Genomic DNA, 25075 nt, shown 5'->3' on the forward strand with positions numbered 1-25075 from the left:
AATTCTCCTTCAAAAATGTATGTGAGATTTTTGCCTTAAAAAGAACAGTGAACTTGACATTTTGGGGTAGAGTGTGGTATACATAATGCAATATTGTGCAAAGAGAATTGGGCAGGTGTGTATGGAGCAGCTGGAGAAGGGACAGCTATGAAGTTGTGGGTGCAAGCTAGGTGTGTATGTGTGAGATGCAGCTGTGGGAAAGGACTGGGAGGGACAGCCTGAGCATGACTGAAAGAAAACTGATGTGACTTGATGACTTAGGAGAATGAAAGGGTACTTCCACAGTTTTCATACAAGGAGTTTGTAAGATATTCTAAAGTCTAAATATAGAGCTTGTTTGGAATGAAGATGAATTTTGTTTTAGCTCTCTATCCTTTGGCAAGCCTTTTTTTTCCCCACGTGAAAAAGAGGGAAAAGGGGTCTGTCTAATAATGCATATAAATATTCCTTTTATACCACAGAGTAACATCAGGCTGTTGCTGCTTTAGGTGGTCTTTTGGGATTTATATGATTTTGTGAGCTGTGTGTTTTGAATCTTTTTTTCAGTAAGAGTAAATTAATAAAGGAATTTTTTACTCTGTTCTGATAGAGAAGAAAAAGACTGATTTTCAAAAATCCATTAGTCAGTATCATACAAAGACTGTATCATACAAATAGTTGTGAGCATTTCTGGGAACTGGCTTTGAATAACCCAGACAGTGTGACCTGAATTTGAAAAATTGAACAAGGGGTCAATAGTCTTGAGCTAAAATCATACAGGCAAAGAAAAAGCAAACAGTTGTTCAGGATTGTGAGGTAACCATAGGTTTTGAGCCAGGAGGTGATGCAGTAATTGGTCATACAGTCACTTAGGAGCATTGAGCCACACTATAAGGAGCACAGCTCCTACCCGAGCAGGGTCCATGCTCAAATGGATAGTCTGGCCCTGCTGTGCACGGTCAGCACTGCATGGTAGCTGATGGCCACAGCAGGGAATTATCAGGTTGTCACCTGTCCAATTTTAACTTTGTGAAAAGCCTTCTTAATTTGGAATATTTTAAATACCTTTTTTTAGTACAGTAAATTTAATTCCCTTTTTAACATATGGTAAGATACAGTCATTTTGGTGTACAATTCTGTGAGTTTTGACAATGCATTCAGTTGTATAATACTTCCCCCCATCAAGATACAAACCAGTTCTAGCACTACCAACATCCCCCCCACCCCATTTTTCTTAGGCTGCCTATGTACAATCAGTGCTACACCTTACTCCCAGCTCCTCACAACCACTGAGCTGGCTTCTATTCCTATAATTTTGTCTTTTCCAGACTGTCATGTAAGTGGAATCATACAGTATATATCTTTTGGAGTCTGGCTTCCTTCACTTACCATACTTAATGTGGAAATGTTTTGAAGTCTAGTAACAAGAATGATCATTTTAGTAACAAAAAATCTTCTAGTACCCCAGTATATTGAGAACCTATTGACCACGGTATATTTGGAATTATGAAAGCTGGATATTTAGAAGAATTAATCACTAAAACTATATAATTAAACTTTTTAAAGTACAACTTTTGAAAGTTGTACAACTTTTTACCTTCTTTACCTTTTTTATCAGTGCTGTGCCTGATATAATTTAGTCTGACACTTAGACTCTTAATTTCTACTGAAAAGAGGGAACTTCTATTTTTTTAAAAATGAAAGCTGACTTTTATTTTGAAAACTTATATTGAAAGCAGGTTCTATAATAATGTTTGGCTGTTAACCATTGAAAATACTATGTTTTTTAATGTTAATCCTATGGCTTCTTCCTCCAAAATGTCTTATAATGAAACTGAAAAATTGTGCAGAGACATGTTGGTTTACAGAAATGAAGAGTATAAGGCACAAAAGTGCTCCTTAGGGCAAAAGGCAATTGGCAAAAACTAAGGAACATTTTCATAAGGAGTAAGTCAGAAATATAAGATCATCAGGACTATCCAGGAAGTGATAGTGAATGCCCAGCAGGCTTTAAGAGATAGGAAACATTTAGCACGTTGGTAAATCATTTAGCATATCAGCAAAGGCATATAAACAATTTTAGGACTGGAAATTATTACCATGGGGAAAAGCAATTAGATTTTTAAAATTAATTCTGGAGTTGTTGTTCTATGCTTGTGTAACACAATATAAAAGATAATTTATAGAATGGGAAAGATTATATCTAAAAAAAAAATTGGAATTCTTAAAAAGAAGACCATTAAAGAATATAAAGCTATACTGGTAGACATTTTTAAAAATAGGATAAAAGAAGAATCTACTCATCATCCAGTATGAATTAAAGTATTGGCAGTATATATAGTACAGGTTAATGGTTAAGAACTTAAGTGCTACACTGGACTGCTGCTTCAAATTCTGGCTCTGTCATTTTCTAAATGTGCGACCTTGGATAAATTATTTAACCTTTGCCTCAGTTTTCTCATCTGGAGAATGGCTTTTAAATAGGATTATTCTATGATTAATACATAAAAAGCTTAGAACACACCTGCAAAATAATGTGTTAGCTATTATTAATATATTCTAAATTCTCCTAAAGAAAATATTTCCAAGCTTGTGTAGGTGATTATCAGAAACCAAAGGAAAAATGGTGGTACAAAAAGTCCCTAGGATTAAAAGCATTACACAAAGCACGTAATAATTCTGAGGTAGTTTTTTCAAAGAAAAAAAAATAGAACTAACTTTTTCTCTTGATTTTTACTTTTTAGAGTGGTGAGACCAGAACAATATCTCACTTTCATTATACTACCTGGCCAGATTTTGGAGTCCCTGAATCACCAGCTTCATTTCTCAATTTCTTATTTAAAGTGAGAGAATCTGGCTCTTTGAATCCTGAACATGGGCCTGCAGTGATCCACTGTAGTGCAGGCATTGGGCGGTCAGGCACCTTTGCTCTAGTCGATACCTGTCTTGTTCTGGTAAGTGCTTCTAATGAGTTAATTTTAGGCTTGTTTACTTTTGTATTGTTTCTACTGACAGGAGTAAGCTAATGTCAGTATCCTAGAACTGTGGTTTTCAAACTTAAACTTCTGCCCTTTTTTAAGAAAAACCTGAAAATTTCATTTATACTCCTTCAGCTGCACTTATGGGGTATAAGAACAGTTGAGTCTTATCACATCTACTGTATCACTTTACTACTCAGTCTACATATAGTCTACTTCAATCAAAAATTAGATTGGTACATTAAAGTGAACTTTGATATGTTTAAAATTCCAGTGTTTATTCTGTTAATGGTGAATATTAAAACTGAATCATGTGTGTGCCTGTTCCCTGCCAAACGTAATTTCAACAACTTTTTTTTTTCCAGTTGGGGTGACAATATGGTGGTTATAATACCAGATCAATAGTCCAAGGCTCGTGCAATGGCTTGACAGTGTCATTGTGGATCTAGGGTCTTTCTATCTTTCTTCTTCACCATCTCCAGAAGGCTGCTCTACACAGACATGAAGGCAGAAGGGCACTGGGCAAAAAGTTTTACTCTTGCCAAGAAGTACAGTTCTTCTTTATATTAAGCCAGGCTGATCATAAATCCTTCCTAAGACCAAACACTGGCCACAGTGAATGAGGTTGTTGTGATTGGTTTGGAATCAATTATGAATCAGCTGAAGGACTAAAAGTCCTCCATCTACTATGTGAATAGTTGAGGTGTGGGGAGGCGGGTGTCTGGGGATGGTGGTTTTGTATATAACTGACAGCTTCAGTGATAACTTATCCTTGTTTTTGAGGAAGAACATAGGACATAACAAAACTCTTAGCAATTATCCTTTATTGCTTCTCTTTCCTGGACTCTAAAACAAAGGGCTTGAATAATTTACTTTCTACCTTTTTTGCAGATGGAAAAAGGAGATGATATTAACATTAAACAACTGTTACTGAATATGAGAAAATATCGAATGGGACTTATTCAGACACCAGATCAACTCAGATTTTCATATATGACTATAATAGAAGGAGCAAAGTTTATAAAGGGAGATTCAAATATACAGGTAAACTTTTTCAGGGGAAAAAATAATACCTGTGTAATAAATACAAATAGTGCATCAAATAACTGTACTTCATTTAAGCACTTACATTCTCCCTTCCTTCCAAAAAGCATATTTACATTAATGTGGTAAATCCAGCTGGCCATCTTAAAATTATAAAATTAAGCTCATTTCCTCATACATACCTGAGCCTCATATGAAATCCTGCCTGTTACTCAAAAGCTCTACTGGGAACAAGATTACATTAAAGAAAATAAAATTTTCATGTAAGGAGTGTTTAAACATTTGATCATTGAAATAAATCTGAAAATACAGGTGCTTTTACCCATTGAAAACTTGACCTGAGATTATAAAATACTTAGTTTATATAATAGACATTTCATTTTATAATAAAGAGCAACTTGAGTACTTATGGCAGATATAATAAAATTCCAGTAGAATGTTATACTTTCTTGGCTTGGTGGTTTTATTCTCACAAAAATATTCTTATTCTGGGGAGGGGGTGGATTTGGCTGGGGTGGGGTAGAGGGGTGGGGAGAAAATGCAGATAACTGTAATAGAACAACAATAAAATAATTTAAAACTTGAAACAAAAAAAAATTCTTATTCCACATTTGCAAAAGCTAAGTTCAATGACTGATTATCAAAAGCCGTGTTATGCACTAACATAAAATGTAAAATAGAAACAACAAAGTAACAACAGACCCCCATTTCTTGTCTGGTCTGATCACATAGTGTTGGACGTAAGTTAATGGAATCTCTTTCTTTATATTTCTCTTATATGAACACATTTACCAGCTCTTTAATTTCTACAGTTACTAGCTAAAACAATATTATGAATAAGCCTTTTAAGTTTCATTGAAAACTTTTTTTGAATCTTTTAATAGCAATCAAATTTTTTTTAATTGAAAAGAAACATTAGGTTACTCAGTGCCATTAGTTTGTAAAATAGTCACTATGTAAGATTAAGCCCCACAAAACACGAGGCCCTACATCGGGTTTGCTTGGCATTGAACAGTGATTTGGAAAAGCTATCTCAAAGGTTTTAAAATTTGGAAAATGTCTCTTTGTTTTTACCTCAGTGACCATTTACCAATTTAAATCTGCAATTTTAAAAAAGTTAACTAGTTAGATCAAACTTTTCCACACACTTTTGTAGCTTCCCTTGTTGCCACTCATTGCTTATTTCCTGGCTGTTCTTACAGACTGAATAATTGTAGGGAAAGTGTCCTTTGGATAGTATTCCTCCCGACCAGTTTAAATTTTTTTCAACTTCGGTTTTTTTAGTTTTAGAATATATATACACTTACTTTGAAGGTCTTTTTGTCTACAGAGATGAGTTTTATGAACACATTTTTTTTTTGTGGTCTCCATTATTATGACAATGCAGGTTGTGGCTTGGAAGAATGTTTTATGTCACGGTTTATCTGATATGCCCTAGCCATCAGACTATCAATTTGGCATCATTAGCAGCCCATTCAAAACCAAGGCATTCTCTTCCCTCATTCCAGAAAAGGCATTAGAAATATTGCTGTATTTTTCAGGTGCTGGTAATCATTGATACACATTTGTTACCAATCATGTTTCCCATTCAGAAGGGTCAGTTTCCACAGAAATTATTTTAGCAAGACACTAATAATTTATGAGGTGCTGTTAGGTTTTTTAATTATAAAAATGATTAATGAGAATATATTGGATATAAAATAATTGAAAAGAGTATGGAAGTACATCATGTAAAGTAGAAGTCCTTGTTAACTCACCTACCCCAAATTTGTAACAGTTTTTATGTGTATGTATTCTTCCAGGAATATGTATTTATGTATATAGGCTTGGGAGTTTTTTTACATAGTTTTTTTTCATCCTAGAAGTCTACTGTCCAACAATATATCTATTGTTGGATATTGAGTGTAGGTTTCCCCGCCATCTGAAAATGGAACATTCCTGTGAAACTTTGGGTAAGCTTAAGTGGCACAAAGCAATGAAGCAGTTTCTATTATTTTATAGGGAAACGTTTTTGTGCATTCTCAGGCCCAAAAAATAACCTACCAAACCATACCAAATAATACATAAAATCTGCCCTGGCTGGTACAGCTCAGTAGATTGAGTGCCAGCCTGCAAACTATATGGTCGCTGGTTCGATTCCTGGTTAGAGCACATGCCTGGGTTGCGGACCAGGTCCCCAGTGGGGGGCACATGAGAGACAACCACACATTGATGTTTCTCTCCCTGTTTTTCTCCCTCTCTTCTCCTCTCTCTAAAAATAAAATCTTTAAGAAAAATAATACATAAAACCTAAAACAACACTAATATATACAGGGGTGTGCAAAAGTAGGTTTAAAGTTGTGAGTACGTGAAACAATTTATTCTTGTATTATTATTAGTTGAAGACTGGCAATTTGAGCACTTACGAGATTGCACCTAAGTACACTGTGCCATCGTGACATTCTTTTGAATTAAAGCTATTGTAATAATCATAACCTGCTTGTCTTTTTCTGTACAAACAACTGTAAACCTATGTTTGCCCATCCCTGTAGTAAAAGTGGTGCTGCTGTCGCTGCTCAGGATGTATGCTGCTCTATAACAGCTCGCTGCAAAACAAACACTGAATGCTATTTTCACAGAAGTGAAAGCCATCCAGATTTCTTTCAGTTAATGAACACTGACTGATGTAGGTCTCTTTGGATAAGCAAAGCAGTGTCATGTGAACTTTTGAAAAGTGGTATATCTGTACTTGAAATATGGCTAGTCTGAATCAAGACCTGCTTAAAATGTAAAATATACACTGAGTTTTAAAGATTACATACAGGGAGAAAGTGTAAAATATCTCAATAATTTAAAAATACTGATTTTATGCTTAGATGGCAATATTTTAAACTATTCGGTTAAATAAAACATTGTTAAAATTTATCTGTTTTAAAAAATGGCTAAGACATAATGTGGCTCACATTATATTTCATTGGACAATGCTGTACTAGAATCTTAGCTTAGAACAGATATCTAAGAGATATAATGTTCCCTGAAATCTTAAATCATAAAACTTTACTGTTACAATGATGTGAAGTTACTTTTTATATATAGATGCCCCGAACTGAATAATATAACTGTACCCATAAAAGTATCTCCTTTTATATATATGGAAATGATAACCAATTTATGAAATTCTTATTTCTCTCCATACACCTAACTCCTCTTTGCCTCTAGATTTTGGGAAAACTTAATATTTGTAAGAAGAAAGAAGGAAGCTTCTTTCTAATGTGAGCCCAACAGTAGTGCGGGGGGAGGATACTCCGGAACCTGTGTATCTCCCTCTGGAAAACGGTCCTTTCAGTAGCATCCGACCCATGTAATTCTTCATCTCTGGCACTTTTTCCTAAAAGGAGACATCTGTCTTCACCTTGTCTTTATTTAGATTTATATGATACAAGTGATGTTTTCATTACTGGATACAGTTTTAAGTGAAGATATCTAGCACATGTATATGAATACTTTTATAAAGTATTCATTTACAGAAGTCTTCAATGACCTTGATGTACCTAGATAAATATAGATAACTTCTAGTGGTCTCTAATAAAGATAGTATTTACTGTACACCTTTCTTGGTATAAGGTCAGACATAAATACACAATATTGTTGCTGGTATTACCATGTGTTTATTAGTACAGTTCCAGTATCAGCGATGACAGTAAACCTCACAAAGTAACTAATCCAGTTTGGCAATTCAGAGTTGGTGTTGAAGATCTCTGGCTGGTAATTTGTCACTACTAATAAAGTATGTATTAAATGATATTCTTTTAACACATTACAGTGGGATTCAAGTTTAATTACATCACTTTACTGCTCCTTTGAGGGGCCTTTCTTCAGTGAGAAATGGGTGGGGTTGCAGGCAATGTGTGCAGGCATAGTGTCAAAAACAATGCTGTTTTTCACTAAAGTAACTCCAGGGAGTGAGCATTGCATTAGTTATAGAAAAGTAGGTTGAATTGTTACATTTCTTTGGAAAATCATTAAAATTGTGAGAAAATAGCCATACAGTTCCTTAATCATTAGATTCAAGACTCCATGTTTCCATGATAGGATCTTCAAAGAGGGCCACCCCATCTATGGCAAGTCATTTTGCCCCAGTTACAAATAATCAAAACCATTGGCTCCCCCTGCCACATCTTCTGCTACTCTTGTTATTGTCAGGGAGATGGATGGTTATCTTCCCAGCCCTTGAAAGACTTGAAAGCCAGTGCTGCCCTGTGTCAATGTTATATTTGCCTTCTCCCTTTCTGGCCTGTACTTTCTCACACTGCCTTCGTCTTTTAGAAGCCCAGGTACACTCTGCACCTTCTTCCTCATCCTCTCTAGGGATAGTGTCAGTAAGGGCAAAGGAAACAAATGTTTGCCAGACATGATGCTGGGCCCTTTCACATGTCATCTTATTAATCACAACAGGCTTCTGGAGTAGGTTATGTCATTAGCATTTCATAGATGAAGAAAATGTAATTTCTTATTGTCATGATCTAAATCCTGCCTGCTTTGAAGTCTTTGCATGCTAGAGGAGTTTTCCCTAACCTGGTGTTGGGCTAGCTACCTGGAGCTCCTAGTATGCCTAGTAGGGACCACCAAATTTAAGTCTTCTTGCATCATGGGGACCAGCTTGGAGAGCTCACCGTAGGTTCTGCATTAGATTAGACAGTGGCAAGGAACAAAGAGATACTAGATCACTTCTTCCAGTGTTACATACCTGTGGACTAGGAGTCCAGCAAAATCTGACTTTGGCTAAAATCTTTTTACTATGCCTAATATTTTAATTAGGTCCTCTTTCCATCATCTGTTAGTTTTACAGATGACGGTTTCTTAAGTTAAAAATAGAATTTGAATTCATAAATTCCTTTAATATTAAGGAAAACCAAAATTTGAGTGTTTGCTCTTGTTTTTTATCTTCCTTACCTAGAAACGGTGGAAAGAACTTTCTAAAGAAGACTTATGTCCTGCTTTTGATCATTCACCAACCAAAATAATGACTGAAAAATACAATGGGAACAGGATAGGGCTAGAAGAAGAAAAACTGACAGGTGACAGATATACAGGACTATCCTCCAAAATGCAAGATACTGTGGAGGAGAACAGTGAGAGGTAAGAATAACATGCTTGAAAAGATGAGACTCTTTTCAAAAGGTCAATAAATGTGAACTGACATAGGCGCTTCAGTTTTTTGAATTAATATAACCATTTATTAACTACTTGAGAGTATTTCAATAGCATATGATGACATTATTTATCTCAAAGAGTTTTCAGTTCTAATTAAGCCAATACTTACAGACATCAATTGGAAATGGTGTAACAAAACACTAATTGAGTACAAAAGTATAATTAGATGCTAAAATATGTAGCATGATATAAAAAATAAATGGTATGAATACCTGCTGTTTGTACAATTATGTACTGTTTGTACTATAGTTATGTGATTGGTACTATGACTTTTATAAAATCATAAAATATTTAATTGAATATAAAAGCTTAATTCCATTATTAGAAAAAGAAAAAGGTTTTAAAAATCATAAATTGCCTTTTTATACTTTTTGAGTTTTGAATCCATAGGAATATGTAAGCTATTCAAATTTTTAAATTAAAAATTATATATATTTCTAAGGCTGTAATTATTCCACACACATTAGGAAGCTGTCCTGTTATCCTGAAGTACAAGTCACTTGGAAAGTAAATGAACTCTTTTTCTTACTCTCTTTGGTATCTCTGAATGACAGCTACTCCTCTTTGTGTCAAATATGCTTTTTATTGTGGAAATCTTATGCTGTGGTATATTTGTTACATTGGGATCTTGGGGTGTGCCGTGAAAATTAAGGTCTCATACATATGGCTTCACTTCTGCATCTCCCCAATGTAAAAAGTACCTGACAATTTATAAAAGATAACAATACACAGTATATGTGTTATTATATATTATATTAAAGTTTATTATGACTTAATAACACCACTTATTAATGGCTTTAGAGGTTTTAGACTACAAGTTAAAGCATGAAGTTGTTTATTTTTTCCTTTCACCTTAAATATACTTTTGTATCAAGAAATATTGTTTTAAACTATCTTATCTTTTTTGGTAATAAGATTCTCAGATTCTTGATGTTGCTGTAGTTTTGGTTAGTACTCTTTGCAGAATTAAATGGAATACAGGCTTGATGATAGAATCGGTACCCTTAGCACTTAAGAGATGTTGATTTTTAATCTTTAAGGGTACAGCCCAGCCATATTAACAGTTGCAACAAGGCAAATCACTCATCCAAGTTTGGAAGTACAGAGCAGATCAGTAAAACCACTTAAGAGTTAGAGAGTGATTGCAGAAGGTAGCTTTCTGGGGGAGGGTGGGGAAAGAGGAAGCAGCATTCACATGTGTTGTTGTTTTCTTCCTGTTGGGATGATGAGACCAGAGCATGTTTGAAAGCAGAGGGTGGGGTGACCATAGGAAAGTAAGGATTGTGAGTAGAGATGGCTAAATGAGGGAGCAAGTTTATAGAAAAAGTAAAACAGCATAAAGTAAAGATTACTTGGAAAAACGTTATTGTTCAGTCCTAATAAATTTTAATATTGATCTATAGCTTTGTATTAGAGATGCTAATAAACTAAATCAAAATCTTATTGAAAGGATTTCAGTTTGAAAGGAATAGAACCCAGTACTTCATTTTTTAATTTTCATTGTTAAATATCCTTCAAATCAGTGTTTTTTTTAATATGGGAGGTCACATTCTCATAGTCATGAAATCAACTTTTTAAGTAATAGAATAAAACATAATTGAAATCACAGTTAAATTACAGAATAAAAGAGGTCAGTGTCATAAATAGTAACTATTTCAACATTTTTAAACAGGTACATGTTATATGTAAATTCTGTACATTTATATACATAGTGTAGCAAATTTTTTTCATTTTTAAATGATTTATTTTCAATTACACTTGACCTACATTATTATAATAGTTCATTATAGTAGTGTCAGGTATATACCCCAGCGATTAGACATTACATAGCTTAGTAGTGATCATTTTGATAAATCTCATCCCCATCTGACACTATACATACTTGTTAGAATATTATTGTCTATTTTTCCTATGTTTCATTTTACATCACCATGACAATTCTTTTCTTTATTAAATATTTTACTGTTGTTCTATTATAGTTGTCCCAATTTTTCTCCCTTTGACCTCCTCTGTCCAGCCCACCCCCCACCCTCCACAGTCATTCCCTTCCCTGTTGTTCCTTGACTCCTATCTTCCCTTTCTTTCCATCCTTGCCCCCTCTGGTCACTATCAGTCTTTTCCTTGTTTCCATGCTTCTGATTCTATCTTGCTCATTTGTTGGTTTGTGTTGTTAGGTTCCTCTTATAGGTGAGATCATATAGTATTTGTCTTTCACCCTCTGGCTTACTTCACTTAGCATAATATTCTCCAGTTCCAACCATGCTGTCTCGAAAGATAGTTCCTTCATTCTTTCTGCTGTGAAGTATTCCATTGTGTAAATGTACCATAGTTTTTTGATCTACTCGTTTACTGATGAGCACTTAGGTTGCTTCCATCATTTGCCTATTATAAATAACTCAGCTGTGAACATTGGGGTACATAGGTTCTTCTGACTTGGTCTTTCAGGATTCTTAGGTCATAATCCCAGCAGTGGAATCACTGGCTCAAAAGACAGTTCCATTTTTAGTTTTTTGAGGAAATTCCATACTGTTTTCCACAGTGGCCGCACCAGTCTGCATTCCCACCAACAGTGCACTAGGGTTCCCTTTTCTCCATATCCTCGCCAGCACTTGTTGGTTGTTGATTTATGGCTATTCTGACTAGTGTGAAGTGATAGCTCATTGTGGTTTAATTTGCATCTCTCTGATGGCTGGTGAGGTTGAGCATCTTTTCATGTGTCTATGGGTCTTCTATAGGTCCATCTTGGAGAAGTGTCTGTTCAGGTCCTTTGCCCATTTTTTTAAGGGGATGCTCTTTTTATTTTTAGAGAGAGGGGCAGGGAGGGAGAAAGAGAGGGAGAGAAATGTCAATGTGTGGTTGCTTCTCAGGCACCCCCCACCGGGGACCTGGCCCATGACCTAGGCATATGCCCTGACTGGGAATCGAACCAGTGATACATTGGTTCACAGGCTGGCACTCACTCCACTGAGCCACACCAGCCAGGGACTTTGCCCATTTTAAATTGGATTGTGTGTCTTCCTGGTGTTGAGTCATATGAGTTCTTTATATATTTTGGAGATCAAACAAACCCTTATCCAAGGTATCATTAGCAAATAGGTTTCCCCATACATCGGTTCCATTTCATTTTGATAATGGTTTCTTTAGCCTTACAGAAGCTTTTTAATTTAATGTAGTCCCATTTGTTTATTTTTCCTTTATTTCCCTTACCCTAGAAGATAATATTGGCAAAAATATTGCTTCGTGGGATATCTGAAATTTTACTGCCTATGTTTTCCTATAGGTTTTGTATGGTATCACAACTTATATTTAAGTATTTTGTCCATCTTGAGTTTATTCTGGTGTATGGCGTGAGTTAGTGGTCGAGTTTCATTTTTTCACATGTACCTATCCAGTTCTCCCAGCACCATTTTTTGAAGAGGCTATTTTTACTCCATTTTATGCTTCTGCACCCTTTGTCAAATATTGACTGTATAGATATGGGTTTATTTCTGGATTCTCTATTCTGTTCCATTGATCTATGTCTTAGCCAGTTCCAGACAGTTTTGATTACAGTGGCCTTGTAGTATAATTTGACATCAGGTATTATGATCCCTTTTACTCTGTTCTTCTTTCTCAAGATTGCTGAGGATCTTCGGGGGGGGGAGGCTGGTTTGTTCCATATAAATTTTTGAAATATTTGTTCTGTATCTGTGAAATGTGCCATTGGTATTGTAATAGGGATTGTGTTGAATCTATAGATTGCTTTGGGTGGTATGGACATTGTAATGATATTAATTCTTCCAATCCACGAACATGGTATATGCTTCCATTTACTTGTGTCTTCCTTAATTTCTTTCTTCAGTGTTGTATAGTTTGCCAAGTACAGGTCTTTCACCTTCATGGTTGAGTTCATTCCTAGGTACTTTATTTTTCTTGCTGCTATAGTAAATGGGATCTTTTCCCTAGTTTATCTTTCTGATATTTCATTGTTGGTGTACAAAATGACCTCAATTTCTTTTTTTATAAATACATTTTATTGATTATACTATTACAGTTGTCACATTCCCCCCTCTTTATTCTCCTCCGCCCTGCACACCCCCTCCCACCTGCATTACCCCCCTTTAATTCATGTCCATGGGTTGTACATGTAAGTTCTCTGGCTTCTACATTTCCTATACCATTCTTAACCTCCCCCTGTCTATTTTCTACCTACCATTTATACTACTTATTCTCTGTACCTTTTCCCCCTCTCTACTCCTCCCACTCCCCCCACTGATAACCCTCCATGTTATCTCCATTTCAGTGATTCTGTTCCTGTTCTAGTTGTTTGCGTAGTTTGGTTTGGGTTTGGGGGGGGGGGGGTTGAGGCTTGGTTGTTAATAGCTGTGAGTTTGTTGTCATTTTACTGTTCCTATTTTTGATCATCTTTTTCTTAGATTAAGTCTCTTTAATATTTCATATAGTAAAGGCTGGGTGATAATGAACTCCTTAACTTGACCTTATCTGGGAAGCACTTTATCTGCCCTTCCATTCTAAATGATAGCTTTGCTGGATAGAGTAATCTTGATGTAAGTCTCTGCCTTTCATGACTTTGAATACCTCTTTCCAGTCCCTTCTTGCATGTAAGGTTTCTTTTGAGAAATCAGCTGATAGTCTAATGGGAACTCTTTTGTAGGTAACTGTGTCCTTTTCTCTTGCTGCTTTTAAGATTCTCTCCTTATCTTCAATCTTGGCTAATGCAATTATGATATGCCTCGGTGTGTTGCTCCTCTGGTGCAACTTCTTTGAGACTCTCTGAGCTTCCTGGACTTCATGAAAGTCTTTTTCCTTGGCCAGATTGGGGAAGTTCTCCTTCACTATTTGTTAAAGTAAGTTTTCAATTTATTGCTCTTGCTCTTCTTCTGGCACCCCTGTGATTTGGATGTTGGAATGTTTAAAGATGTTCCCAAGGTTCCTAAACCTCTCCTCATTTCTTTGAATTCTTGTTTCTTCATTCCGTTCTGGTTGGATGTTTCTTTCTTCCTTCTGCTCCAAACCTTTGATTTGGGTCCTGGTTTTCTTCCTGTCACTGTTAGTTCCCTGTAAATTTGTCTTTATTTCACATAATGCAACCTTCATTGTTGCCTGGGTCTTTTTTATGCTGTTGAAGTACCCAGTGAGTTCCTGGAGCATCCTGACAACCAGTGCTTTGAACTGTGCATCTGATAGGATGGCTATCTCGTTGTCACTTAGTTGTATTTTTTCTGGAGCTTTGAACTCTTCTTTCATTTGGGCCATTTTTTTTTTATTGGCACGCCTCTTACTAGTAAGGGGTGGAGCCTTAGTTGTTCACCAGGGTGGGGCAACGCATGTCACTGCGTTGTGATGCTGTATGTGAGGGAGGGGTCCGAGAGGGAACAATGCTGTTTCCTCCTCTCTCGTCCAGTTTTCAGTCACTTCCCCCACTACCCACAATCAAATTGGTCCTTTCTGGTGCTCATTCCTGGGTGGGTGGGTTTGTGTACGTTCTGGGCCCCTGTGGGTCTCTCCAACGAACTCTTCCTGTGAGGCTGGGAGTTTCTCCTGCTGCCACCTCAACCCCCACAGGTGTTTTCCATCAGAGGCTTTTAGGCTTTATTTCCCCATGCTAGAACCCTGGGTTGTGTGGTCTGTCTCTCTCCCCAGTTGTTCCTTCTGATTTATCTGCATAAGACTGTGGGACTGCCCAGTCCTCAATCCTCAGCCTTGCCAAGTGTGGCAGCTGCAGCCTTGCTGCAAGTCCTCTCCACCCCTCCTACTGGTCTGAATGAGTGTTTCTTAACTCCTTGGTTGTCGGACTTTCAGACAGTTCAATTTTCTGTCAGTTCTGTTGTTTTTTGTTTTTAAATTTGCTGTTGTCCTTCCTTTGGTTGTGTGAGGAGGCACAGTGTGTCTACCTACGCCTCCATCTTGACCAGAAGTCTCCTGCCCTCAATTTCTGAATGTTGACTTTGTATCCTGCTATTGTGGCAAATTCACTTATTAGGTCAAGTAGTTTTTTTGATGGAGACTATAGGGTTTTCTGTGTATTTTATCACGTCATCTGTAAATAATGGTAATTTTACTTCCTCCTTTCCAATATAGGATGCCTTTTCTTTTTCCTATCTGATTGCTGTGGGGTAGAACTTCCAGTACTATGTTGAAGAGAAGTGGTGAAAGTGGACACCCTTGTCTCATTCCTGATCTTACAGAGAAAACTTTTAGTTTTTGCCCATTGAGTATGATGTTGGCTGTAGGTTTCTCCTATATGGCCTTTATTATGTTGAGGTATGCTCCCTCTGTTCCCACCTTGCTGAGGGTTTGTTTTTTTTTTTACATCATAAATGGCTGCTGGACTTCATCAAATGCTTTTTCAGCATCTATTGATACAGTCATATGGTATTGTCCTTCATTTTGTTTATGTGATGTATTAGGTTTATTGATTTGTGAATATTGTATTATCTTTGCACCCCTGGGATAAATCCCACTTAATCATGGTTGATGGTCTTTTTAGTGTATTGCTAGATGAGGATTGCCCATACTATGTTGAGGATTTGGGCATCTGTGGTCATCAGAGATATTAGCCTGTCGTTTTCTTTCTTTGCTGTGTCTTTACCTGGTTTTGGAATTAGGATAATATCAGCCTCATAGAAAGAATTTGGCAGTCTTCTTTCTTCTTGAATTTTTGGAATAGTTTGAGAAGAATAAGAATTAGTTTTCCTTTAAATGTTTGGTAAAATTTGCCCATAAAGCCATCACATACAGGGCTTTTGTATGCCAGGAGTTTTTTCATTACTGCCTCAATTTCACTAGTTGGTGTTGGTCTATTCAGGCTTTCTGGTTCTTCTGATTCAGTTTTAGAATATTGTATGTTTCTAGAAATTGACCATTTTTTGCCCAGATTGTCCAATTTCTTGGCATATAATTGTTCACAGTAATTTCTTACAGTCCTTGTATTTCTGTGGTATCGGTTGTAACTTCTCTTTCAGTTCTGATTTTATTTATTTGGGTCCTCTCTTTTTTTCCTTGATCAGTCTGGTTAAAGCCTTGTCAATTTAGTTCATCTTTTCAAGCAGTTGGCTCCAGGATTGATCCTTTCAGTTGTTCTTTTAGCCTCTATGTCATTTAATTATACTCTGATCTTGATTATTTCCTTCCTTCTACTTGCTCTGGGTTTTGTTTATTGTTGTTCTTCCATCTCTTGTAGGCTTAGGTTGTTAATTTGAGATTTTTCTAACTTTTTTAGCTAGGTCGTATTGCTGTGAATTTTGCTCTCAGGACTGCTTTCATTATGTCCCATAGGTTTTGGGCTGTTGTATGTTCATTTTCATTTGTTTCCAGATACTGTTTATTTTCGTCTCTGATCACATTGTTAACCCATGAATTACTTAATAGCATCTTATTAAGCCTTCATGTATTTGCAGTTTTTTGAGTTGTTTCCTTTGATGTTGGTTTCTAGTTTGAAGTCCTTACGATCTGAGAAATATGATTTCAGTTTTCTTGACTGTGTTGAGGCTTGTTTTGTGTCCTACCATGTCTTTGAAAATGTTTCATGTGCATTTGTAAAGAATGTATATTTTTCTTCTTTGGGGTCAAATGTTCTGTAAATATCAATTAAATTCATTTGATCTAGAGTGTTGTTCAACGCACAATATCCTTGTTGATCCTTTACTTGGAAGATCTATCCATTATTAACAATGGGGTGTTAAAGTCCCTTATGATGAGTGTGTTGTTGTCGATATCTTTCTTAAAGTTCTCCAAGATTTTCCATATATATTTAGGTTTCCCTAGTTGGGTGTAGATACCATATTTTGCTGTGTATAATGTGCAGCTTTTGCCCAAATATTAGAGGGAAAAATAAGGATGTACCTCATACATGGGTAGTACTAATTCCATATTTATGTAAATATTTTATTATGTTTATGCATTAAATTTGTAATTCTAGAAACCAGTAACAATATCTATGTGCTCAAAAATAAATGCTAAATTTCCTTTATAATTCAAAACAAGTATCTAAATATAAATAAGAACTCGAATTAAAAAATTAAAACAAAAGATTCTTTTTCCTGAAGGTTTGGGTTAAAAATGTGAGTGCACATTATACATAGGAGCTCATTATGCATGGCAAAATATGGTACGTTGACAAAGTTTATATCTTCTTGATGGACTACTTTCTTATGCATTATGTAGTGACCTTCTTTGTCTCTTTTTATGGCTTTTGTTTTGAAGTCTATTTTGTCTGATATAAGTATTGCTATATACACCAGCTTTTTGTCGTGTTCATTTGCTTGGAATATTTTTTTTCTATCCCTTCACTTTTAGTCTGTGTAGATCTTCTGGTCTAAGGGCTCTCTTATAGACAGCATATATGCGGGTCATGTTTTCTTATCCATTCAGTTAACCAATGTCTTGATTGGAGCATTTAATCCATTTACATTTTAGGTTATTATTGATACGTGGTTATTCCTTGCCATTTTTTCCCTCTGAACCTGTGTTCTCTCTCTCTCTTTCTCTTCATCTTCTTAAAGCATCTTTAGCCTCTAAAGGACTTCTTAAGGTCCCTTTAGCATCTTTTGCAGTGCTGTTTTGGTGGAGATATATTCATTTAGCCTTCTTTTGTCAGGGAAAGTCCTTATTTCGCCTTCCATTTTAAATAAGAGCATTGGTGGGTAGAGCAGTCTTGTTTGCAGGACTTTGCTTTCCATTACTTGGAATATTTAGTGCCATTCCCTCTGGCTTTTAGTGTTTCTGTTGAGAAATCTGGTGGTATCCTCATCGAAGTTCTCTCTTTTTTCTTTTTTATTTAAATATATTTACTGATTATGCTATTACAGTTGTCCCATTTCCCCCCCCCCTCACTCCACTCCATCCTGCCCACCCCCTCCCTCCCAAATTCCCCCCCTATAGTTCATGTCCTTGGGTCATACTTATAAGTTCTTTGGCTTCTACATTTCCTACACTATTCTTACCCTCCCCCTATTTTCCACCTATTATCTATGCTACTTATTCTCTGTACATTTCCCCCCCTCTCCCCCTCCCACTCCCCTGTTGACAACCCTCCATGTGATCTCCATCTCTATGGTTCTGTTCCTGTTCTAGTTGTTTGCCTAGTTTGCTCTTGTTTTTGTTTTAGGTGTGGTCGTTAATAACTGTGAGTTTGCTGTCATTTTTACTGTTCCTATTTTTGATCTTCTTTTTCTTAGGTAACTCCCTTTAACATTTCATATAATAAGGGGTTGGTGATGATGAACTTCTTTAACTTGACCTTATCTGAGAAGCACTTTATCTTCCCTTCCATTCTCAATGATAGCTTTGCTGGATACAGTAATCTTGGATGTAGGTCCTTGCGTTTAATCTTCGGTAATGTAATGATAATGTGCCTTGGTTTGTTCCTCCTTGGGTCCAGCTTCTTTGGGACTCTCTGAGCTTCCTGGACTTCCTGGAAGTCTATTTCCTTTGCCAGATTAGGAAAGTTCTCCTTTATTATTTGTTCCAATAAGTTTTCAATTTCTTGTTCTTCCTCTTCTCCTTCTGGCACCCCTATAATTCGGATGTTGGAATGTTTCAAGATGTCCTGGAGGTTGCTAAGCCTCTCCTCATTTTTCCGAATTCTTGTTTCTTCATTCTTGTCTGGTTGGATGTTGCTTTCTTCCTTCTGGTCCACACCGTTGATTTGAGTCCCAGTTTCCTTCTCATCACTATTGGTTCCCTGTACATTTTCCTTTGTTTCTCTTAGCATAGGCTTCATTTTTTCATCTGGTTTTCGAACAGATTCAACCAATTCTGTGAGCATCTTGATAACCAGTATTTTGAACTATGCATCTGATAGGTTGGCTATCTCTTCCTCGCTTAGTTATATTTTTTTCTGGAGCTTTGAAGTGTTCTGTCATTTGGGGCATTTTTTTTTTTTTTTGTCTTGGCGTGTCTGTTACTTTAAGGGGTGGAGCTTAGGCGTTCACCGGGGCGGGGTAACACTGGTCGCTGTGCTGTGACGCTGTACGTGGGGGAGGGGCCAAGAGGGAGCAATGGTGCCCCCCTCACTCTCCTCCGGATTTCAGTCTTTCACTCTGCTACCCACAATCAAACTGGGCCCCTCTGGTGCTGGTTCCCGAGTGGGTGGGCTTGTGCACACTCTAGGCCCCTGTGAGTCTCTCCAACGACCTCTCCTGTGAGTCTGTGAGTCTCCTGCTGCTGCCCCAACCCCCACGGGCGTTTTCAATCAGAGGTTTGAGGCTTTATTTCCCTGAGCTGGATCCCTGGGTTGTGTGGTCTGCTTCGCTCCCCGCCGTTTGTCCGGTTTATCTGTGCATGAATGTGGGGCCACGGGGTGCTACCCACCGCTCTGCCTGCCCCATTCTCTGCCACTCTGAGTCCGGCCCTCTCGGTTTATCTGTGCGCGAATGTGGGGCCGCAGGGTCTGCTAGTGGTCGGACTGCCTGCCCCGTTTGTCCCACACTCTGCCAGTCTCGGTCCCACCACGGCCACGCGAGTCCTCTCCGCCCCGGTGCCTGTCTCTGCCCCTCCTACCGGTCTGGATGAATGTTTATTTTTTATTTCCTTGGTGTCGGACCCCCTTGCCGTTCGATTTTCTGTCAGTTCTGGTTGTGCGAGGAGGTGCAGTGTGTCTACCTACGCCGCCATCTTGGTTCTCGAAGTTCTCTTGTATGTTACTTCTTATTTCTCCCTTGCTGCTTTTAAGATTCATCTTTGTTTTTCAGTTTTGCCATTTTAGTTATGATATATCTTAGAATGGGCCTTTTTGGCCATCTTGAGTGATACCCTCTGTGCTTCCTGGACTTGTGTGACTTTTTCCCTCACCAAGTTAATGAAGTTTTCTGTCATTACTTTTTCAAACATGTTTTCTTTTTCTTTTTTCTTGTTAACATTTTATTAATTTATTTTTAGAGAAAGGGGGCAGGAGGGAGAATGAGAGGGAGAGAAATATCAATGTGTGGTTGCCTCTCACACAGCCCTTACTGGGGACCTAGCCCACAACCCAGGCACGTGCCTTGAATGGGAATTGAAACAGCAAACCTTTGGTTCACAGGCCAGCACTCAACCTACTGAGCCATACCAGCCAGGGCCTGAAACATGTTTTCTATCCATTGCTCCTCCTCTTTTTCTTCTGGTTTCCTTGTAATGTGAATATTATTACATTTCATGTTGTCCTGTAGCTCCCTTAAATTCTCTTTGTCCTTTTGGAGTCTTTTTTAATTTTAATTGTCCATAGTGTGGTTGTTGGTGTGGGCTATTACTGTATGTATGAGTTTGTTTCCTGGGTTTTGTTTTGTTCTGGCAGCACCTGTATAAAAGCATATAAGAAGTGGTGGGCGGAGTGACTTTCACTCAGCAGCCAGAGGATAGAACCCACTAGCTGGGAATTTTTGTCTACCTTGTCCTCCAGCTCACTGATTCAATCCTCTGCTTCATCTAGCCTGCTTTTAATTCCTTCTCATATATTCTTCATTTCAGATAGTGTATTCTTCATTTCCTGGTAGCTCTTATTGATAGTTTCTATGTCCTGTTTCATGCTGTGTAGTTCCCAGTAAGTTACTTATAGCTTCCATAGAGTTTTTTGTAGTTCTCACTAAACTCCTTGAGCATCCTTATAACCATATTTTGAACTCAATGTCTAATAGATTGTTTGCCTTAATTTAATTTAGCACTCTTTCTTGAGTTTTCCTCCTTTCAATTGGGAGGTTTTTTTTCTATCTCCCCATTTTAAGTGACTCTTCTTGTCTGTTTCTGCCTAGCAGATTGATCTGCTTTGACTCTCTGTCTTCGTGGGGTGACCTTCTTTGGTAGGACATTGTAGGAGTCAGTGCGGCAGCCTTCTTGATCTCCTGAGCTGGATGATCTAGATGTAATTGGGTTTTGGTTGTTGTTGGGTTGTTCTTTGGTGGGTTCTTCCCTCTGGCTGCTGAGTGAAAGTCACTCTGCCCACCACTTCTTGCGTGCTTTTATACAGGTGCTGCCAGAACAAAACAAAACCCAGGAAACAAACTCACACATTCAGTAATAGCCCCCACCAACAACCACACGATGGACAGCCATTGAGCAAATATTAATCAAGCTGTAAAGAGATTAAAACTGTTTTAAGAAGGCTGGTGTGTCTCAGTGGATTGAGCACAGGCCTGTGAACCAAAGGGTTGCCGGTTCGATTCCCAGTCAGGGCTCATGCCTGGGTTGTGGTCTGGGTCCCCAGTCGGGGGTGCATGAGAGGCAACCACACTTTGATGTTTCTCTCTATCTCTTTCTCCCTCCCTTCCCCCCTTTCTAAAAATGAAAATAAATTAAAATCTTTCAAAAACTATTTAAAAAAGGAAAAATGGGTATGAAATAGCTAACTGAAAGAAAAATAGTTTTGAGAACATAGAGGGAGGAAAAATAATAAGAGTAGGGAATAGAAACAAGGTGAAGAAAGAAAGAAATAGCATTTACATTTTGATATAAAAGGAGGAAAAAAGAGAATGGAGTAAGAAAAGGGAAGAGTATAGAATGAGTTTTAAAACAAAAAAATTTAATAACAATGGTGGGGGAAAAGAAAGAACCAAATTAGAGAAACAGTTCCACCACAACAGTATCAACAAAGAATGAGCAAATACTAATACAGGTGGAATGGGTATAAGAAGAAAAAAGAAAGAAGAAAAGGTTGTGAGATGTCTTGAAGAAAGAAAAGTGATTTTGAGAGGATAGAGGGAGAAGAAATACTAAGAATCAGGAATGAAACCAAGGCTAAGACAGGGAAAGAAAATAAAACTTAAAACGAAAAAAAGGGCAGGAGGAAAGCAAAATGGAGTAGGTGTGGGTAATGGTAAAATTTGAGATTTGAAATACTAGAGATCTAGGAATAAATTTGAAGACATGCAACAACAACCACCATATCAACAAGCAACAATTACTAAAGGCGGGGAGAAAATCAGGGTATTTTAAGAATGGGAAAAAAATATGAGGTATTAATGACAAGAAAAATGATGTTGATGGGGAGAAGTACTAAAAGTGCAGAATAGAAAAAAGTCATAGTAAGGGAAAAAGTAAAATTTAAAACAAAAATAAGAAAGATGAAATGGAGTAAGAGAATGGAGGAGCAAAATATGAAATTTGAAATAAACTAAAATAAAAAATGGAACAACAATAACAAACTTATAGCAAAAGAAATGAATGTTAGATAGCTATGCAGGAGAGAAAATAACGCAAATCATGAAAAGACCATTGTGGAATTCATCTCAGTAGAATCCGGTGTTTACCACTGTCTTTCCTTTCTGCATCCACCCCTGGTAATATCAGATGGTGTCCTAGTTTGGCCCTAGGAAGCCTGTTGAGACTATAAGCAATCCACAGTCTGTGGCTGTCTCCTTCAGAGTTGGCCTGTCCCCACTGTTCTGCCCTGCTGGCTTTCCATCAGCACAGGACCCAGGAGTAGTTCATTAAAAGACCTGAACAGACTGCCAGTACCTTCTTCACCTGCCTCCAGAGGGGTCCTGTGATACAATCTGGAGTGTGGGAACCCTGGGTCACCCCCAGGGGGTGCTGTTCAGTCTTCAGGGAAGATGATGAGAGTGTTTCCCTGCCCCCTCTCCACACAACTTGGTCTATCCCAGATTCTTTCCAGCAGTGTATGGTTTCTGGTGAATTAGCTTTCCATTTCCTGTGAGGGACAAATCTGTGTAAAAGGGGCAGCTCTTTACTGCTTGGGGCAGACAGCAGCTCTGTCTTGGTGCCGGGGTTGGCAGGGCCTTAAACAATCCTTGTTGCACCTGTCTCTAATCTCTCTGCTAGTGTCAGTGGATCAGGGCCTGAGGAACAGTGTAGCTTGTAGTGTCTGGTAGAAAGGGGAGGGGCCCTTCAAAGCTTTTCCTTCTTTCGTAATGATATTCTCCCAGTAGTGGGCTTCTGATCCTGGCCTCACTCATCTGCAGAGCCTGTAGTCCTGCGGGTGGGAGTTAAGCACGCCTGACTGTGAGGGGATCTGCCTGGCTGCAGCAAGTACCAGGCGTTGAACTCCTGGCCATGCAGTCTCCCTCCGCCACTCTCACAAGAGACTTGGGCCTGAACTCTCCACTCTGCACAGTCCCCTGCTCGCCAGCCGTGATGGGTCAGGTCCCACAGTCCATTCAGCATGACACTATCATGCTGAGTTCTTCGCTGGCAGAGCCACTGCGTGTGTGTGCATGCGAACACAGGGTCTCTGCCAAGTCTCGAGTCTTGCCTCAGCTCCTCTTTTAAAAGAGTTTCTGTGTGACTGCCACACAGCAGCACCAAGCCAGCAAGGGGAGCGGGGCAGGGGAGATTCTGTTCTCTGTGTGTCCCCCTCCCCAACAAGCACAATGTCTCTCTTGGTCAGGGCTGGCCACCACGGCCTGCTGAAACCTCCAACAGTTTTGGATAAAATTTCTCTTGAAATCTCCCAGACAGTGCTGGGAAGAGCCCAGCAGCAATACGGCAGCAATACTATAACACAGGGCAGTTAGAGGATGCTCTCACTCCTCCCTCCAGTACTCTCAGCCTGGGATGGGCCTGGCCCCACCACCCATTTGCTGCAGCCAGCTTCACCCAGCCATCTCTCTTCACCCCTGTAGCTCCCAGCTCCTGAGTTGATCCACTGTCTCCTCCATCAGATTCTGTCCCATTTGTGGTTTCCTCAGCACCTAGGATCAGGGAGGTGACAGCCCCTCCCCTAGTAAGTACCACAGTCCCCAGATCCTGGCTTCTGGTGGTGGTGGGGAACGCAGCCCTGGGCACTGAGGTGCAGTCACTCAAGAGGCTTCTTCCCAATGAGGATATTTTAAATCCTTCAAAAGTGGCTCCTGCCCCAAATCTGCACAGCCAGAAGTGCCAGGTGGGACAGCAGCAGTGGCGGCTACTCTGCTAGGAGAACCCAGACCGCCTGCTCCTGAGTGCCCCGTAGGCGGACAGAGTCTTGCCCCTCACACACTCTGCCCTGCACACTCATCCACATACACTGTCACTCACACATGTTCTCACTCACTCTGCTGTATTTTCAAGGTGATTGCTCTGTGGTTTAGCTACAAGATCAGTCCAGGTCTAGGGGCAAGTGAACGGAGCTTCTAGTTACTCTGAAGCCATCTTAGATCTCCCCTATGACTATTCTGTAACAAACAATTTGTACTTCTTAATCTCTTCACCTTTTTCACCCATTCCCCAAGCCCCTTTCCCATCTGGCAACCATCAAAACGTTCTCTGTATATCAGTCTCTTATTGTTCTGTTTTTTTTTTTTTAAGTTGCTATGTATTTATTGCTATTTTATTCATCTTTTTAATTTTTTTTTCTTTTTCTTAAGACCTTTTAACATTTCAAGTAATACTGATTTGGTGGTGATAAACTCCTTTAGTTTTTTCTTGTCTGGGAAACTCTTAATGTGTCCTTCAATTCTGAATGATAGCTTTGCTGGGTAGAATAATCTTGGTTGTAGGTCCTTTCTTTTAATCACTTTGAATATTTCATGCCAGTCCCTTCTGGACTGAAAGTTTCTGTGAAGAAATCAGCTGACAGTCTTACGAGAGCTCCCTCGCCGGTTGCTAAACTGCTTTTCTCTTGCTGCTTTTAAGAAGGTTCTCTCTTTGTCTTTAACCTTTGGCATTTTAATTATGACATATCTTGGTGTGGGCCTCTCTGTGTTTCCTGCACTTGTATGTCCTTTTCCTTCACAAGAATAGGAATGTTTTCTGTCATTATTTTTTCAAATAGGTTTTCACTTTCTTGCTCTCTCTCTTCTCCTTCCAGCATCCACATGACACAAATGTTGGCATATTCGAAGTTGTCCCAGAGGCTCCTCACACTATCATTGCTTTTTTGGATTATTTTCTCTTGCTGTTTTGCCTGGGTGTTTTTTGTTTGTTTGTTTCCTTATATTCCATATCTCTTATTTCATTCTTGGCTTCAT

At 38.4% G+C, this 25075-nt stretch overlaps 1 protein-coding gene across 4 annotated transcripts in view; it reads left to right on the top strand.

Annotated features, from left to right (window-relative positions):
• Window positions 1-25075, top strand: part of PTPN2 (protein tyrosine phosphatase non-receptor type 2) — a 137964-nt gene that overhangs the window by 98371 nt on the left and 14518 nt on the right. For all 4 annotated transcript variants that reach the window (XM_045187778.2, XM_024580254.3, XM_024580255.3 and 1 more), the window contains 3 exons: window positions 2724-2933; window positions 3849-4001; window positions 8938-9119. In XM_045187778.2, coding sequence (XP_045043713.2) covers window positions 2724-2933; window positions 3849-4001; window positions 8938-9119 — 545 coding nt within the window. The remainder of the gene's footprint in view (window positions 1-2723; window positions 2934-3848; window positions 4002-8937; window positions 9120-25075) is intronic.

This window comes from Desmodus rotundus, chromosome 10, assembly GCF_022682495.2.
Source record: "Desmodus rotundus isolate HL8 chromosome 10, HLdesRot8A.1, whole genome shotgun sequence".
In the NCBI taxonomy this organism is placed as follows: Eukaryota; Metazoa; Chordata; class Mammalia; order Chiroptera; family Phyllostomidae; genus Desmodus; species Desmodus rotundus.